A 16,043-nucleotide genomic window follows, 5' to 3' on the forward strand; every position below is an offset into this window, starting at 1 on the left:
ATTTCAGTAAGACATTTGATACTGTCTCCCACAGCATTTTCATAGATAAGCTAAGGAAGTGTGGGCTTGACGATCAGGTAGTGAGGTGTATGAAGAACTGGTTGAAAGGAAGAAGGCAGAGAGTTGTGGTCAATGGCACAGAATCTAGCTGGAGGTCTGTGACTAGTTGAGTCAGTGCTGGGACCAGTGCTGTTTAATATTTTCATCAACGACCTGGATGAGGGAACTGAGTGTACCCTCAGCAAGTTCACTGATGACACTAAACTGGGAGGAGTGGCTGACACACCAGAAGGCTGTGTTGCCATTCAGCGAGACCTGGACAGGCTGGAGAGTTGGGTAGGGAGAAACTTGATGAAATTCAACAAGAGCAAGTGCAGAGTCTTGCATCTGGGGAAGAACAACCCCATGTACCAGTACAGGTTGGGGGTTGACCTGCTGGAAAGTAGTGAAGGGGAAAGGGACCTGGGGGTCCTGGTGGATAGGAGGATGACCATGAGCCAGCAATGTGCCCTTGTGGCCAAGAAGGCAAATGGCATCCTAGGATGCATTAGAAAGGGTGTGGTTAGTAGGGCAAGAGAGGTTCTCCTCCCCCTCTACTCTGCCTTGGTGAGGCCACATCTGGAATATTGCATCCAGTTCTGGGCCCCTCAGTTCAAAAAGGACAGGGAATTGCTTGAAAGAGTCCAGCGCAGAACCACAAAGATGATTAAATGAGTGGAACACCTCCCTTATGAGGAGAGGCTGAGGGAACTGGGTCTCTTTAGCTTGGAGGAGACTGAGGGGTGACCTCATCAGTGTTTACAAATATGTAAAGGGTGGGTGTCAGGATGATGGGTCTAGGCTTTTTTCACTGATATCCAGTGGTAGGACAAGGGGCAATGGGTGTAAACTGGAGCATAGGAGGTTCCACGTTAACATCAGGAAGAGCTTCTTTACTGTAAGAGTGACAGAGCACTGGAACAGGTTGCCCAGGGAGGTTGTGGAGTCTCCTACGTTGGAGATATTCAAGGTCCGCCTGGACAAGTTCCTGTGTGATGTACCCTAGGTTACCCTGCCCTTGCAAGGGGGTTGGACTTGATGACCTTTTGAGGTCCCTTCCAACCCTTGGGATTCTGTGATTCTCTGTGGGACAGCGTCAAATGCTTTGCACAAGTCCAGGTAGATGACGTCAGCTGCTTCACCCCTGTCTGTCATTTTTGTAGCCCTGTCATAGAAGGCCACCAAATTGGTCAGGCAGGATTTCCCCTTAGTGAAGCCATGCTGGCTGTCACCAAGCACCTTGCTGTTTTTCATGTGCCTTAGCATGCTTTCCAGGAGAATGTGCTCCAAGGTTTTGGCAAGCACAGAGGTGAGACTGACTGGTCTGTAATTCCCTGGGTCATCCATTTTCCCCTTCTTGAAAATGGGGGTTATATTTCCCTTTTTCCAGTCAGGAGCTTCACCTGACTGCCGTGATTTTTCACATATCAAGCCATTTTATAAATTGGTTTGACCTTTTACTTAAGAGAAATAATATTAATATTGCATTTAACTAGTATTAACTAGTTTTTGTCATTAACAGGTTACTGAGGGTATTACAGTTCTGTCAATCTTAAAGAACCTCTAACCAGAAGTACAAAGAAATGCTCCAAATATTGTTCATTAATTTATTTAATAATTAAGTGTGTAAGAAGGCCATGGTTCCTTCAACAGTTAGACTAAATAAATACACCATGTTTCTTTGTAATAATTTTAGTTCTATCAAAGTCAGATGTCGTCAGCTTTCTTTGATATTTTTGAACGTAACTGCTTCTCCAGAGAAATAAAATGCAGACTGAACTTACTTAGACTTCAGTGAAGTGCCCATGTAAAAGGATGGGCATTATTATCCGTGAAGTGGTGAATTAATCCAGCCATGTCAGTGCTAGTACTGTCTCTCTGTTAACTTCTAACTGCAGCAGATCTGTAATAGTTATACTGATAAATAACCTCCCATAGGCTTTGTACTCAGGGTCTTATCCCTACTCCATTAATGTACATGCCATGAGATTAGCCATTTTGAAAAAAATAGTCCACATACATAGTCTGTAAATGGTGGAGTGTTTATCACCTTGATAATCTACTTAAACTGCTATTGTTCTCACTTGAATTTGAGGCTTATTTTCAGTTTGAAGTGTAATTGCATGTGTAAGATGTGGCATCTTGTTATTCCTTTTTCTGATCGATTTTAAAAAATCAAGTTGATTAAATTCCTTTGCCTTCTGTCGCATGATGTATTTTAAGCTTTTATATGTTTTTCTTGTGCCTTCTCTGTTTTTCAGTGCCAATTATAAATTATAGATGTTCAAACTTGGGTATGTGATTCTAGAAGAGATCTCAGTAACAACCTGTACAGAACTTCAGGAGAGTCTTTAAAAGAGTTCTGTGTAGGCAGCAAGAGATTAAATTCCTTTGGGGCAAGCACAAAGTATATCATTCCAGTGTGTTTTTATATCCATGCTTACTCTGTGGTTATGAAGGTGTCCTGGCATTCAGCACTTGGAAGAATTTTTTGGCCTTACAAGACTCTGTAGAGCTGGCATTTTTTTCATATCTCTTTGTAATCCATTAGTGAGGCCTCTGCTGATGACGTAAATGTCCTCACCAAAGAGGCAAAATTACATGGATTGAATGAAATGCAGAAATCCTTGCCTCTGGACCCTTGACTTCTTTCTTACTGGTCATAAGGAATAGTTTCCAGTACTGCTGCTCCAGACAGTCTTTATAAGCACTGAAGCAAGGCCTGTCTGTGTCCAAGTATATCAGTTGCTCAGCTCCTACTTCCCAGTTACCCAAGTGTTTCCATTTGGAAAAAAGTCTCTTATCCCTTCCTTTACTCTTCAACAATATTTTCAAGCTAATGTTTCCAGATCAGCATATGAAAATACTTACTTGTATTTCAGGGTGCTCAACACAACATCTTTTAACTCCTGAGAGCAGTGAACTCAGAGCAATTCTTAATGATTTGTTGACCATGCACATCCTTGTCAGAGCCTTTGATCCTTCCTCTGAACTGTGTCAGGTATCAGCACCTGAACAAAAGAAAGCAGTACTACTGCCAGGTGACACATTAGGGCTCATAACTAACAAGCATAATTTGCTCTCTTTGAGCATCTCATCTTCAGGCAAATTGTTTACTGTTTTAATCTCTACTAACTTTTCTGTATGCTATTCAGTATTTTCACATGCATGTTGATTTGTGAGTTAGACCTTCTCATGACTCAGCAGTAATTTGCGCAAATGCAGTCACTTAGTCAAGTCCAAACAACACTGTGCAGAACTTCACAAGTTTATAGCTGAGTAGGTTGGCAATAGTACAAAGTCACAGACTTGTGAAGTGCTCATATACTGAAATAATAGACTAGATAATTATCTTAGGCAGGAGTATGAAAAACTCATAGAGTTGTTGACCTGACTCTTTGTAGTATGTGTGATGTTTGGATACAGTAAACATTAAAAAACCCTAATACTTTCTCAACTATTATAGTTTCTCAACTATAATAATTCAGTAAAATTTAACTAGGTAAGAAATTTATCTTGCCTGTATTTTTTGCTGAGATCATTCAGGATTAAGAAAAGATTGTAGTAATACTATTGTAGCCATCATTACCTAAAGATAAAAACAATTTGAGACTGATAGAAAAAAGTTAGTATGTCTACATATATTTGATTAAACAAATAAAATGAAGCATATTTGATTGGGCAAACTTCTAGGGTGTGGAAAAAAACAAAGCTTGGAAAGTCAAAAAAGTCCTTTCATGTCTGAAAAGCAGTAACCCTCATGAATAAACATGACCTCAGAACAACCTTTGATAACTCAAATAGAGACAGAAAGGGAATTGAAGTGTTAAGGAACTGATCTTCCATGAGAAGCAGGAAAATAGGTTATTTTCTCTGGAAAATGTAAAAGGCTACATAGAGGTTAGAGTGCAAATATGTACTGAGAATATTCTGATTTTAATTTTATTATTTATTTTTATTATTTTATTTATTATTTATTATTTTTATTATTGTCTTGTTAGAGCCCCATATACAAAAAGCATAGGTATCCTATCAATAATTGACTTAGAAGCCTTGCAAGAAGACTTAGATCTGCAAAACGCCTGATCACACAAGAGCCACTCGACTGCCTGAAGCTACTTCTAAATGGAATATATATATATATGTACACTGATAGCTTTAAACCAAAGTTCACTAGAATAATAATGAAGAAAATGTTATTCAGTTTTATATTCTTGAGAAATTTATCCAACCCAAATGCAGCAGAGAGGGTATGAATGGAGGGTGTAGGAGTAGGCAGCTTCAGAGAGCTGGTTAGGCTGCTTTGCTCTGCTTTGAATTGCTTGCCTTTGGATTTTTCTGAAATATTGTATGGGGAGAAATTTTAGAGTGTAGAGAATTCAGACTGAATTATTGATTTGTACGGATATTTAAGCCATGGGCATTAGCATCTGCGGCCTATCATGGTATATATGTTTCAAGCTTAGGTTTGCTAGATATGTGGAAAGATGTCGTTCTGCATTCATTATATCAGTCCACCAAAACAGAGTGCTCAACAGCATACAAACTCTGGTGGATCTTACAGCCTGATTTGGAAGAACTTCTGCTAGATTAGGTTGTCAAGATTTTTAATAGGTGTTTTTCTACATTTTAAAATTGCACTGGCATTTGTTCTGTGTATTTTCTTTTGAAACCCCATAAAAATTCACCAATTTAGTCTGCAGAAATTAGGCTAGATAAATTCTTTTCATAACAACAAAGCACCTGCAGACTTCTCTGTAGCAATGACACTCATTTTTACCTCTCTACTCAATCTAGCTGTCAATTTTTATAAAATTTTCACGAACCAAGTATACCTGAGGTCACAACCCTTGTGTCAGATTTGTATACAATTGACTAATGGGTTCAAAAGCTGTTTTGGGATGATCTGTCGGATAGATGTGGCACTCCTACAAGCTGCATTTCTTTTGGGCTAAACCCACTGACCATTCTTTCCAGCAGGAACCAATAACTATTTATTTTTAATCCATTTCTATACAAAAGAGTATCTATATTCATTCTTTAAACTTTTTCAGACCTGGGTGTATAATTCTGATTACATAGTATAATTGAAGACTTAAAAGTCTATTTTAGAGCTGCAAATCATGATAGGTTTATTTATGTACAGTTTATTAATAGCATAGAACAGATTACCAAGAGGCATCTTCCAAGATGATGAAAGAGAACATGCATACTGCACACTTTCAAAATGTGAGGTATGTGCCTGTGCAGCAAATGAAGTCTTCCTCTTGATTTATAATGGTGAAAATGTGACTTCTTAAGCTTCCTACACCACTGTTTCTCTTTTTGAGGTACTGTTCATGTAGGAGAATAGGAACAGTTGTCTCTGCAAAGAGACTCCAGTTTTATCTACCTTCAAATTAAGCATACAAGGGCAGAGAGAATTTTTTTCCCTCCTAACCAGTTTAGATTGTAAAGCAGTCAAACACCAAAACTCTGGCTCTAGCTGGAACATATGGGCACTGCTTAATTGCAAATGCACAATAATGCCTGTTTAAATTATTGTGCATTAGCTTGTTGCCTGAGGAGGTTGCTCTGATTTTAGCTTTGCAATGCAAAATGATGCCATGTGCCTAGATAGGTCTTTAGGTCTTTTGAGAAGGGGCACAAAGCTGTAGAAAACTCTTCCTTTGATCCACTAAGGAGATTATTCTTAACTATAGTCTGGTTTGCACATCAGAATAATTTTGATCTTCCTTCTATTTGCAGTTGGTTCTGAGATTCTCCTGTTTGTGCATTTTATTATGATTACAAACCTATCGCAGAACCAACCATTGTCCTTGAGTTGTCAGCCATGTTGCCACTAACACCCTCATTTACCTAACTGCTCATTTACCTAACATGCTAAAGATGTTTAACTTTCAGGCACTGAGGTAGGCAGCTCCTCTGTACACATTTCATATTTCAAATCAGTTCTTATCAAAACCAGTCAGCAAAAACTTTCTTCTTCCCTTTCTCCCCTTGCTTCCATCTTTTCATTTTGTGCTAACTTCTGTAGATGTTAGTCCCAGCCGGACTTCTGCTGTCCGCTTATCAGTACAGCCTGGCTGCCTCTGCAGTAAGTTTCAATATACACTGAATTTTTCTGGTCCCCTCTCAAGTCTGGCATGGAGAAAATCAAGTTGGAGTGATAAGTGTTGAGGTAAGCACTACAAGAACCACAGTTATTAATGCTTAGGGTTGCACAAGAGCTTAAGTCTGGACACACTGCTAAAACCAAACTGTCTCCATGGGTTTGTGTCACAGCAGGACAGAATTTATAAGCCCTCTTGGCACCTAGTATTCTGGAAAGTACAATGTAAAAGCTGAGCTGGACTGACAAGATAAGTGCTTATCCAGAACTGATAGATTCTGGGTAAATACTTCTGTGTATTTTTTAATTAGTTCCCAGTACCCATACTGTTAGAATTATTCATTATTCGCAGTGTCCAGTATCCCAGGTAGAAGTGGACTACTGAGACACAGCAGAAAACCAAGCATATTAGCCATATATGCCATCTAGAGACTCCCATCTCTACAGTAGGCACAAAGTAACAGTCATTAATATTAGGTATACCAATAGCAGGCAGTGGTTGTCTGTAATGGTCTATGAGTGTCAGAAGTGGCCTGTGAAATACACAGCCAGTGGGCATGCAAATTAGATGCAAATCAAGCAGCTGCTCTACCACAGAGTAGTATTTATTGAGTAGCAGTGCATCAACAGGTGTCCTTAATGTCAGTTATAGGTGTCTGGAAAGACTTGTGGAACTAGTGTTGCAGGACTAGCAGAGTATCTACAGAGCTGTGGTTGAGCAAGGGACATGAGGTTGTTAAGAATGGATACTGGAGCTTGCAAGAAGTCACAGATACTACAAGGCAGCTTAGAATTAAGACGCTTAAACTAAGATAATGAGACAATGACTGGGAATTTAAAACAAGGGACATGAGGGAAGAGTTCTGAGCAGTATCTGATACTTTCCTCTCTCTTTGTTCTTTCCTGGTGGGTGTCTTAGATACTGGGCTGTGTTGGGTTCTGTTAGATGTGAAACAGGGAGAACGCATAGAGGAGCTAGAGCAAAATCTCTGTTTCTTGTAGGACTCCCATACAGATGAAAAAGATAGCTTTTTTCTTTAAGCCAAAAACCTCAGATGAAATTAGTATCAGATTACATGGGAAGGTTTAGTCATCTTGCAAGACAAAAGCAGAAACCTGGCAATATACACAAGGTGTTACACTTACATGGCAAGTACACTGTTTGGGAAGTCCAGCTATGTTCCCCTACAGATATATCAATGCAAGAAAATTTGGAACACACGTGCTGGCAAAAAACAGTAGTTACCAAAGATGTTAGAGGTTTCTAGACCCTACTTTCTTCTCTGAGGTTTAGATTCTGCATTATAGTAATACAGTTGTAGCTTATTTCAAACTGTGAGCCATTATTCTTGCTGAAAATGCCCTTTGTAAACTATTTTTCAAAGGCGGAATAATCCTGGGGTTATTTTTAGAGAATTTTTATTTTGTTTTGCCTTTCCTGGCAATGTAACCAGATATTTTTGTAATAAAGTTACAAATAATTTTTTAAATCCATATTAAAAGAAGGAACCTGATCATAGTAGAGTTTTACTCAGCCTTTTTGCTTTTGTTATTTTGTTCTTTTACTGTCTCATATGATTTTTGTTCTCGTTTCCCACAGAATGCATGTTCTGACATTCCTCTTATCATTATGTTTTATCATCTCGTTGAAAGTAACTTGTATTAAAAATTAAGAATATCACCAGTGTGTACCAGCTTCTTAAATGTTATTGAAAGTCACCTTCCTAGTGATTGGTTTATCCAAAATGGTTACGAGCTGAGCTGTGAAAAGATGTTTTCTTTTTCTTCTTGCAGACTGCAAATGATAACCTGCATACAGATGATGAGCATGACCTCAGAGGAGATAAAGAAAGCTATCTCTGTGCAGTGTGCCTGGATGTTTATTTCAATCCTTACATGTGCTATCCATGCCACCACATCTTTTGTGAGCCTTGCTTAAGGATGCTTGCCAAAGACAATCCAGCCAGTACTCCATGTCCACTGTGTCGCACTACAATTGCCAGAGTCTTTTTCCAAGCAGGTATCAAAATGCAAGTTTTTAAAATAGAGAAAAGTATTTGTGGCTTTCCCTGTTGTATTTATGGCCTGAATAAATATGTAGTTTAAAGTATAGTAAGGCCCTAATAAAAGAAAAAATAAATTAAAAACAGTATGCAATGGGCCACATCCAAAATGCATGCATAACAAAATTTAATTATGTTAATCCACTGTAAGGTCTTCTTTGCATTTAACTCTTCCTAGGACTATTCCATGCAGGCTTTCTTCAGTAGCGAGAAACTATTCTGAATGCATATTTTAAAACTTTTTGATTTTTGAAGTGTGATTCTGGTATTTTGCATTTCGTCGGCTTCCTCTTGCTAAATGCTCACAGACTCCAAACATAATAAACATTTTCTTAAAATATCCTACCAAGAAAAGCATTTTTAAAGTTACTAACATAACTACACACCAAAAAAATCGCTTTTCTTGGTTTCATGGCTTTAATTTAGCAATGAGTGAAAAGAAAGACTGGCAGAACTATATGCTCCTCACGAAACTTCTTTTAAAATTCTCCCTTCCTGGCCTCTTACTCCCTCATCTCTAGAGTTCCTAACTTTTAGCAGTAGGAAAACATGGTGAATAAGGGATGTTTGATGTCAGAAAAGGTACAAGAATAGAAGAGGGTAAGCAGATGTAGATGGGATACCTGGAACAGCACAAGTCAGCCTTTTATACCTGGAGCTTAAAAAGGTAAATTCAAGCACCATGGACAAAATTGCAATATGATAACTGGAGCTAGGCCTTTTAGAGTTCTTAGAATGTGCATAGACAGGTCACAAAGTAATGGAAATGACTCAGCCACTCAGGAGTATTTGTTTATTTTTGCATGCTGCAGAGATCTTGCAGCAATCCTTTTAAGCTGGGAGAGTGCTGTGATGATGACAGGTTGAGGATGCAGAGTATTGAAGTATGATATCACATTCATCAGCAGACCTGCCAAACTTGTATTTCTGTTTGTGCAGATTCTTGCTCTGCACAAGCTCAACTTTGTATAATTTCATGGCAGACCAGTTCAAAGAACAAACTGAGTCAAATACGAATTCCTTTAGGAGAAAATTTTCAAACTAACCAGTGAACCAGGATGGTTCAGTGTAGAGCTGCTGGTGGCCAGAAATAGGGACTGACTATATCAGTACTGCAGCAGGGAAAATGGATGGAAAGCATTCTCAGCACCCTGCCTGGCTGTTGTGTAGAGGTTTCAAGCTGTTCTCATTTAATTTGCTTAATGTTTGATGCTCCTTTGGATTTGATATACAGATGAAGTGTGTTTCACTGGTAGATAATTACTTTTAGTTGTTTCTTGAGGGCTATTTAAATTGAAAAAAGAAAGAAAAAAAGCTACTTAACAGGTTTGATGTAGCAAAATACTTTTGGGAGAGCACAAAGAGGAAATACAGATGCTTGCTAAAATGTATTTGCAAAACTTTTCAACACATTCAAAGTACTGCCATTTAAGTGAAATATTACCAGGATTATTTGGAATTTTTGAGTACTTAATATGCAATGTGTAAAATACGTGATGGGAGGGATTGAAGAGGGAGCTGGACTCTCCTCACTGGTGCCCACTGACAGTACAAGTAGTAGTGCTCACAAACTGAAACACCATGTGAAATTCCATGTGAACACAGGAAAACACTTTTTCCCTGTGAAGATTGTCAGACAAGTTGTTCTGAAAGGTTGTGGGGTCTCCAACGGTGAATACTCAAAACCCAGCTAGACACTCTAGGCTGCCTGCTGTAGCTGACCATTTTTGAGCAGGGTGGGTTGGACAGAGCCTTGGGTGACATGGTTTACTGTGAGGTATCCCCTGCCCAAGGCAGAGGAGTTAGAACTAGGTGATCTTAAGGTCCTTTCCAACCCTATTCTATGATACGGTGATTCTGTGACTGGTTGATCTCAAGACATCCCTTCCAATGTAACCCATTCTGTGAAAATATTAAAAAGGTATGTACTGGTTTTGAGGAAAAGTATTTGTGTGGCTAAAGTGTAAATACAATGTCATAAATATATAAATAGGGAGCTTAGTCTAAACAGAGAGCCATAGCAATGTATGAGATGTGTTTAGTATTAACAATTTCAGATGAGAGAAATTCATATGGCCTTACAGCAGCTATTTGTATATTGCTATTCAATACATAGAAATATATGCTTGACATGGCAATATATTTTGAAATTTACTGAATTTACTTCAATTTGTTATACATATATTAAGAAAAATACTTTGTAGTTTTCAAGTGCATATCATACTAAGTAGCTTTTAAATCAACCAAGAAATACTGATGATGATATCATATCCTTAGAGAAGTCAGTAAAATCAACACTTTAAGGAAGATGGCTGGTGCCAGATAAGTGTAAAGGGTAGTAAATACATTTTTTTTTTACTCAGAAGGTTTAGTAAGCCATATAATAGTTATGCTAAAGTCACTGCTGCTATAGGTTTGTGCAGCCAGCAAAACAAAGTTGCTAGCATTTTTGCGTATTGCTGTAATGCCACAGCTGAGAAGACTTACTTCACTCTCTAATTTATTCTGGATGTTTTCTACACCTTTGCTTTTGTATAACTGTATTTTACCTTACAAGCATGTCAAAAAAAGAAAACATTTAAGGGTATATTCAGAAATTCCCTTCTTAGCTTGCACAGTTTTGCAAACTGAATATAGCTGTAACAGAAGGTTGCATGTAACATGTAAAAAAAAAAAAAAAAAGAGGAGGGCTAGGAGTTCAATTATCCAATTATGAAGAAAAAGAGTGCTTAAACCAGAGCTACAAAGCTGGATGTGACCCATGAGGATACTTTCTCCAGCCTGTTGCCTTGATCAAGTGAGCTTTTTTTACTGATTCCCTTTAGAGTGAGTTCCAGTCCAGATAGGGTTAGGGTTAGGTTTAAGGTTAAGCTCTGATGGTGTCTGCTGTGCATTTCCATCTTTTTTAAAGGCTTTATTTAAAGTCCTTCTCACATCAGGATAAAATCATTTCTGGTCAGTTGACTGGTGCCCAGGATACGCCTAAGACAGCTTTTGATCTGATAGCTACAACCCAATTAAAGTAACTCTGAAAAAGTCCTTGATCAGAGTAAGCATTATTTAGCAACAGCTAAAAACATCGGTGTTTTATCAGCACTGTTCTCAGACTAAAGTCAAAAACACAGCACTGTACCAGCTACTAAGGAGAAAAAAATAACCTCTACAGCTGAATCCAGGACACCAAGAAACCTAAAAGCCAGTAAGGGTTGTCACCACTTCCTTTTGTGAAAAACAGGAATTGGATACTTGACCAGAGATTTCAGTATTTGAATCTGGACAATAAAGTTGAAAGAACTGTGTTGATTTTTATGACCAGTAGAAGAAAACTAAAATATTCTGTATTGATATGATGAGAGACAAGCAGAGTCTCATCAGAGGCTATTTCCCTGAATCTGAATAGTATTTAATCCAAATATATTCAGTAGCATATAAAGCTCTTGCATAAAAATTAAAATGCACATTTTGTTCCTTTTACATTTGGGAGAGAAAATGGCCTCTTTTCCCATTGGTAACAGAAGTTTATGGGTGCAGTAGCATTGTTCTTGCATAATGAGATAGAAGGATTTAGAGATTTCTGTAGTATGCATGTGTTGTGTTGATTCACTTCACCTGTGTTTTGGCATGGTGAAAATACAGGATATATTTTAGGATAAGACTGGGGGGGGGTTTGGCTTCAAATCTGCCAATGCATTCCTCTTATACAGAAAAAGCTACTGCAATCCAAGGGCATTTGGAATTTTTCCTTCTTTCTGGAACTTCACAAAAACCTTAGGTTCCTCAAATTTCTCAGAAAAAAAGATTTCATAAAATACAGATTATTGAAAAATTATGTACAGTTTCAGTGAAACAGGTAAACAAATAGTACATAAGACTTTTTGAAGGTCTGTGAAGGGTCTTTTTTTCTATTAAGGTACAGAAGGAATTATGGTGGCAGCTGCTGGTATTTATCTGGAGCCATGATGGTTTGAAGAGTCAAAATGTGGGGGTTTTGAAGCTTTCCCTGTTAACTTCTAGCTTAGCAACTCTGTTACAGGGTAAATCACTTCTTTCTGTCTTAGGAAAGTATGGTTATTTTAAAATAGTTTTACATTGTTAAATTACTATGGATAAGTTAGTTTTGACAGTTTTGAGTTGCAGTGCATGTAGGTATTTCACAAGATTGTATCATGAGAAGCTGATGATCTCTTGAGACTAATAAGGTATGTCAACTCTTGCAATGTGCCATTAGTCATTCTACAAATGAATTCCTGTTAATCCACAACATTTTAAAAATCTCCACAAAGGTTTTCAGACTCTTCCCATCTCTTTTCATTACAGACTGTTACTGAGCAATACTGTTAAACAGAAAAGCATTATGAACTAAGAATGTGTCAGTCAGTACAATAGGTGTCATTTTGATTCATAGAAGTCATCAGTTTTTACATGAAATGGCCTGATTTTTATATGCTTTCTTTTTGCTAGATTGCCATCATTGTTCCTAAATGGAAACAAAAGGAACATAATCAAAACAGCCATGTTTAAGACTTGTTCTTGCTATATCTGGAAATATTTGGGTTCATGTGATATTAAAACAGCTTAAGAGATGTTATAATTAGAGAAAGGATTACACAGTAGATAAAGCTTTTTTTTTGTTTTGTATTATAAGTGTATGCAAATTATTGCTATATTTACAGCATTGATTTGTACATTCTTTCCCATTAATTACCATAGAACTGAACAACTCCACCAAATCTTTTTTTCCTACGGAATATTTGAAGTTAAAAGAAAATTTTCAAAAATCAAATTCTGCAAAATGGCCTCTACCAAGCTGCAAGAAAGCCTTCAGAATTTTTGAAGGTAAGTTCTTTAATTATTCCCTAAACTTCACTCAGTCCTGAGTATAATATTTGAAAATAAGTTTCTAGCTGATATTTGCCACAGGAAATCAAAGATGGATGACTATTAAGTTAGAACTGAACTAAATTCTCCTGGGTAACTTATACACAGTGCTCTGAATCTGAGGATAAACTGTAAAATTCTGAAAAGGCAATTGGTGTGTGTATGTACCATTTTATTTATTAAATCTTCAATTTTGTGTACAGTATCAGAATAATTGTAGTTTTCTGTTTGGGAAAAATTGTGTCTGCATAGTGGAATAAAGAAAATTACTCAATTACTCTGGAAAGAAAAAGTTCTGAGTGGGGTCAGTAGAGATGTCAAAAAAAAAATAGAATCACTTTTCTATGAAAGAAGTCATATAAAAAAGCTGGAATAACATCAGATGTATTATTATGTGTTGTTTGTTTCATATATGAAAAGGAGTAAAGGCTGTGGGCGTTTTAGCTTTGTTTTCTGCTTATTATATGAAGAAATCTTAGTCCTCTTGTCGATACTCTAACACTTAAACATTTTCATGGTTATTAACTGGTTGTTAACTGAAAAAGATTTAAGTTAGATGACTGAAATGTGGGATTCACTCTTTACTCCGTTTTCCCTGTTTTCAGTCTAATGGCCTTTCTTCACCAAGCCTCATCTATGTTTACTTACAAAGTTACTTTCTGTTGTGCTGAGTCTTCCTAGCAAATACATTTTTCCTGTTTGTTAGAACAATACAAATAGCTTCTAAAAGTAAGTGGAAAGAATAAAACAGGACATCCTTTTTATATTACTTTTGTGAGTCTACCCCGGCCTTTCTAGAGGTAAAATTTCATAAATTCTGGTCCTCCACTTACAAAATTGTGTCACACAAGGGGGATGATTAAATACTGAAAATGACAAGAAATGCTCCTAACTATCAAAAAATAGCAGACTTGAGAAGTTTGAGAACAGATCATCTTTGGTATTGCTCAGAGGAGAAGCTGTTGGCAGGAAGAGCATGAGTATTTCTTTTCTCTAAGGCAGTTAATGTAATGCAAATGTTGATGCTGATGTAATACGTTATATATGTGACATAGTTCATGTATGTTCCATAGTGTCATATTAATTATGTTGTTCATAAATATAAAAAGCTACCATACTGAGCCTTGTGCAAAGTATAAATAATTAAAAATAAAAGAGAGATCATAGAGGGTTAGTACTGTGCTGCATGAAAACTGGGCATGTCATTCCACCACAGTAATTCTGAATGCTGGGTTTATGTGTCTCCGAAGGATAGCCTGTAAGTGCCACACCAAATGAGAATATGACTGCATCTAGTTAATAGGAAACCTGAACCACATAGCTGTCTGGAACATTGTCTTTACCTTCTTAAGTACAAGGGTCACTGCCATATCCCTCTCGAAACATTGATTTGCCTTCTTAAGTACAAGGGTCACTGCCATATCCCTCTCTTTTTACTTGTTATTTGAATAAAAACTACTGCAGTGTTTATGTCAGTTCAAAACACAAGTGTATAATACTTTCTCCTGGACTGCTTCTTTTGGCTTACAGCTACACTGTTTGGCAGCATCTAAAATTCCATATTTGGTTTTCTTAACTTTGCTGATGTTCCCTGTCTCAGGAGACTCCCAGGGATACACAGACATAGGAGACTGAGCATACAGGCAGCAAAGACTTCTGACAATGTAATAGATGCCCTTTACAAATACAACTCCCTAATATCAGTGAGACCAGTAGGGGAAAAGATGCTACTTAGATTAATTTTTGTTTAATTACAAAAGTAATAACCAAATAAGATGTTAGAGTTGCAGAATGGGAAGAATAACATAGTGGGGTGCATGAGAAGAGTGACCAGAGTGAAAGTGGCCCTGTTAGAAATGCATATGCTCTTTTGTCTAGTTCATATCCAGCAGATTTCAGTGGCCACTGAGAATCTGGCAGCTCTTTTCAAACTTCATATGGCTTTGGTTTTCCATACGACAAAACTTCCTCTGTAATAGTATTTTCCTAATCTGGACATAAAAATGGTGAACTTTGAAGTAAACCACTCATTAGAGATACTAGACCTGATAAAATCAGACCTCAGAATTAGACTGGGATGCAAGGAGAGAAAGCTGAATGCTGAGAAGCCTAGATTGAGTGCATTTGCCAGCTGTAAAATTTAAAAAGTCTGATTTAGACTTTCTGAACATAGCAGGACTGCTAGGTAAAATTAGATATCTTTTCTTTTTCCTTCTATTTTTCATGGACTGATTCTCTGAGCCAAACAGATTTTTTAATCAATATGAGAGTCATCTTTGATGTGAGAATTTGCATGAGGAATGTAAGTGTCCAGTAACTAAAAAAAAAAACAAAACAAACTATGTGAGATAAAGTCACTACATTAGTTGCTGTTTTGAGTATTTGTAATTATACAGTAGAATTAACATCTCAAATAATAGTTTCCTTAAACACATTTAAAAATAAATAGTATCATTTGAATAGAATAAATAACAGATGTGCTTTATTAGAGTCTGTTATCATATCGTTATAGTTTAATAATTTGATACAGGAAATGTGAACTAAAAGAAGTGATAAAGATCATTTAAATTGAAAATATGATACTTAATTTGATAGTGACTTTGTTGTAGTCAAGTGCAAAATTAAAAAGCGGACCAAGACAGTACACTGGGCCTGAGAGGGTTATTTCAAATGCTTTTGCGTAAATCTGATGTAGAAATACATTGAAGAGATCAGAGACACAGAATGCAGTATTCAAGATAGTGATGCTAATGTTGTAAAAGGGTGCTGGCTGCCTGCTTTTAGAAAAAGCTTGTAGGTATGCCTGAATGTAAGTACACAGCTAGGTTTTCAGGAAGAGAGAGGGATTATGAAACCTCGGAGTTACGGCCTTGGTAACTAATTCAAGATGCAGGTATTCCTAAGCTAATAGGAAATTCCCACCAACTGGTTTTATGCTAATGTTTTTATTT

General features: G+C 37.2%; 1 protein-coding gene across 1 annotated transcript in view; it reads left to right on the top strand.

Annotated features, from left to right (window-relative positions):
• The window catches only part of RNF180 (ring finger protein 180), a 69,360-nt gene that overhangs the window by 35,990 nt on the left and 17,327 nt on the right, over positions 1 to 16,043 (top strand). Inside the window, exons 4-5 of the mRNA XM_031051629.2 lie at positions 7,946 to 8,171; positions 12,925 to 13,050. Of these exons, the coding sequence (XP_030907489.1) occupies positions 7,946 to 8,171; positions 12,925 to 13,050 (352 nt within the window). The remainder of the gene's footprint in view (positions 1 to 7,945; positions 8,172 to 12,924; positions 13,051 to 16,043) is intronic.

Source organism: Melopsittacus undulatus, chromosome Z (genome assembly GCF_012275295.1).
Source record: "Melopsittacus undulatus isolate bMelUnd1 chromosome Z, bMelUnd1.mat.Z, whole genome shotgun sequence".
Classification (NCBI taxonomy): Eukaryota; Metazoa; Chordata; class Aves; order Psittaciformes; family Psittaculidae; genus Melopsittacus; species Melopsittacus undulatus.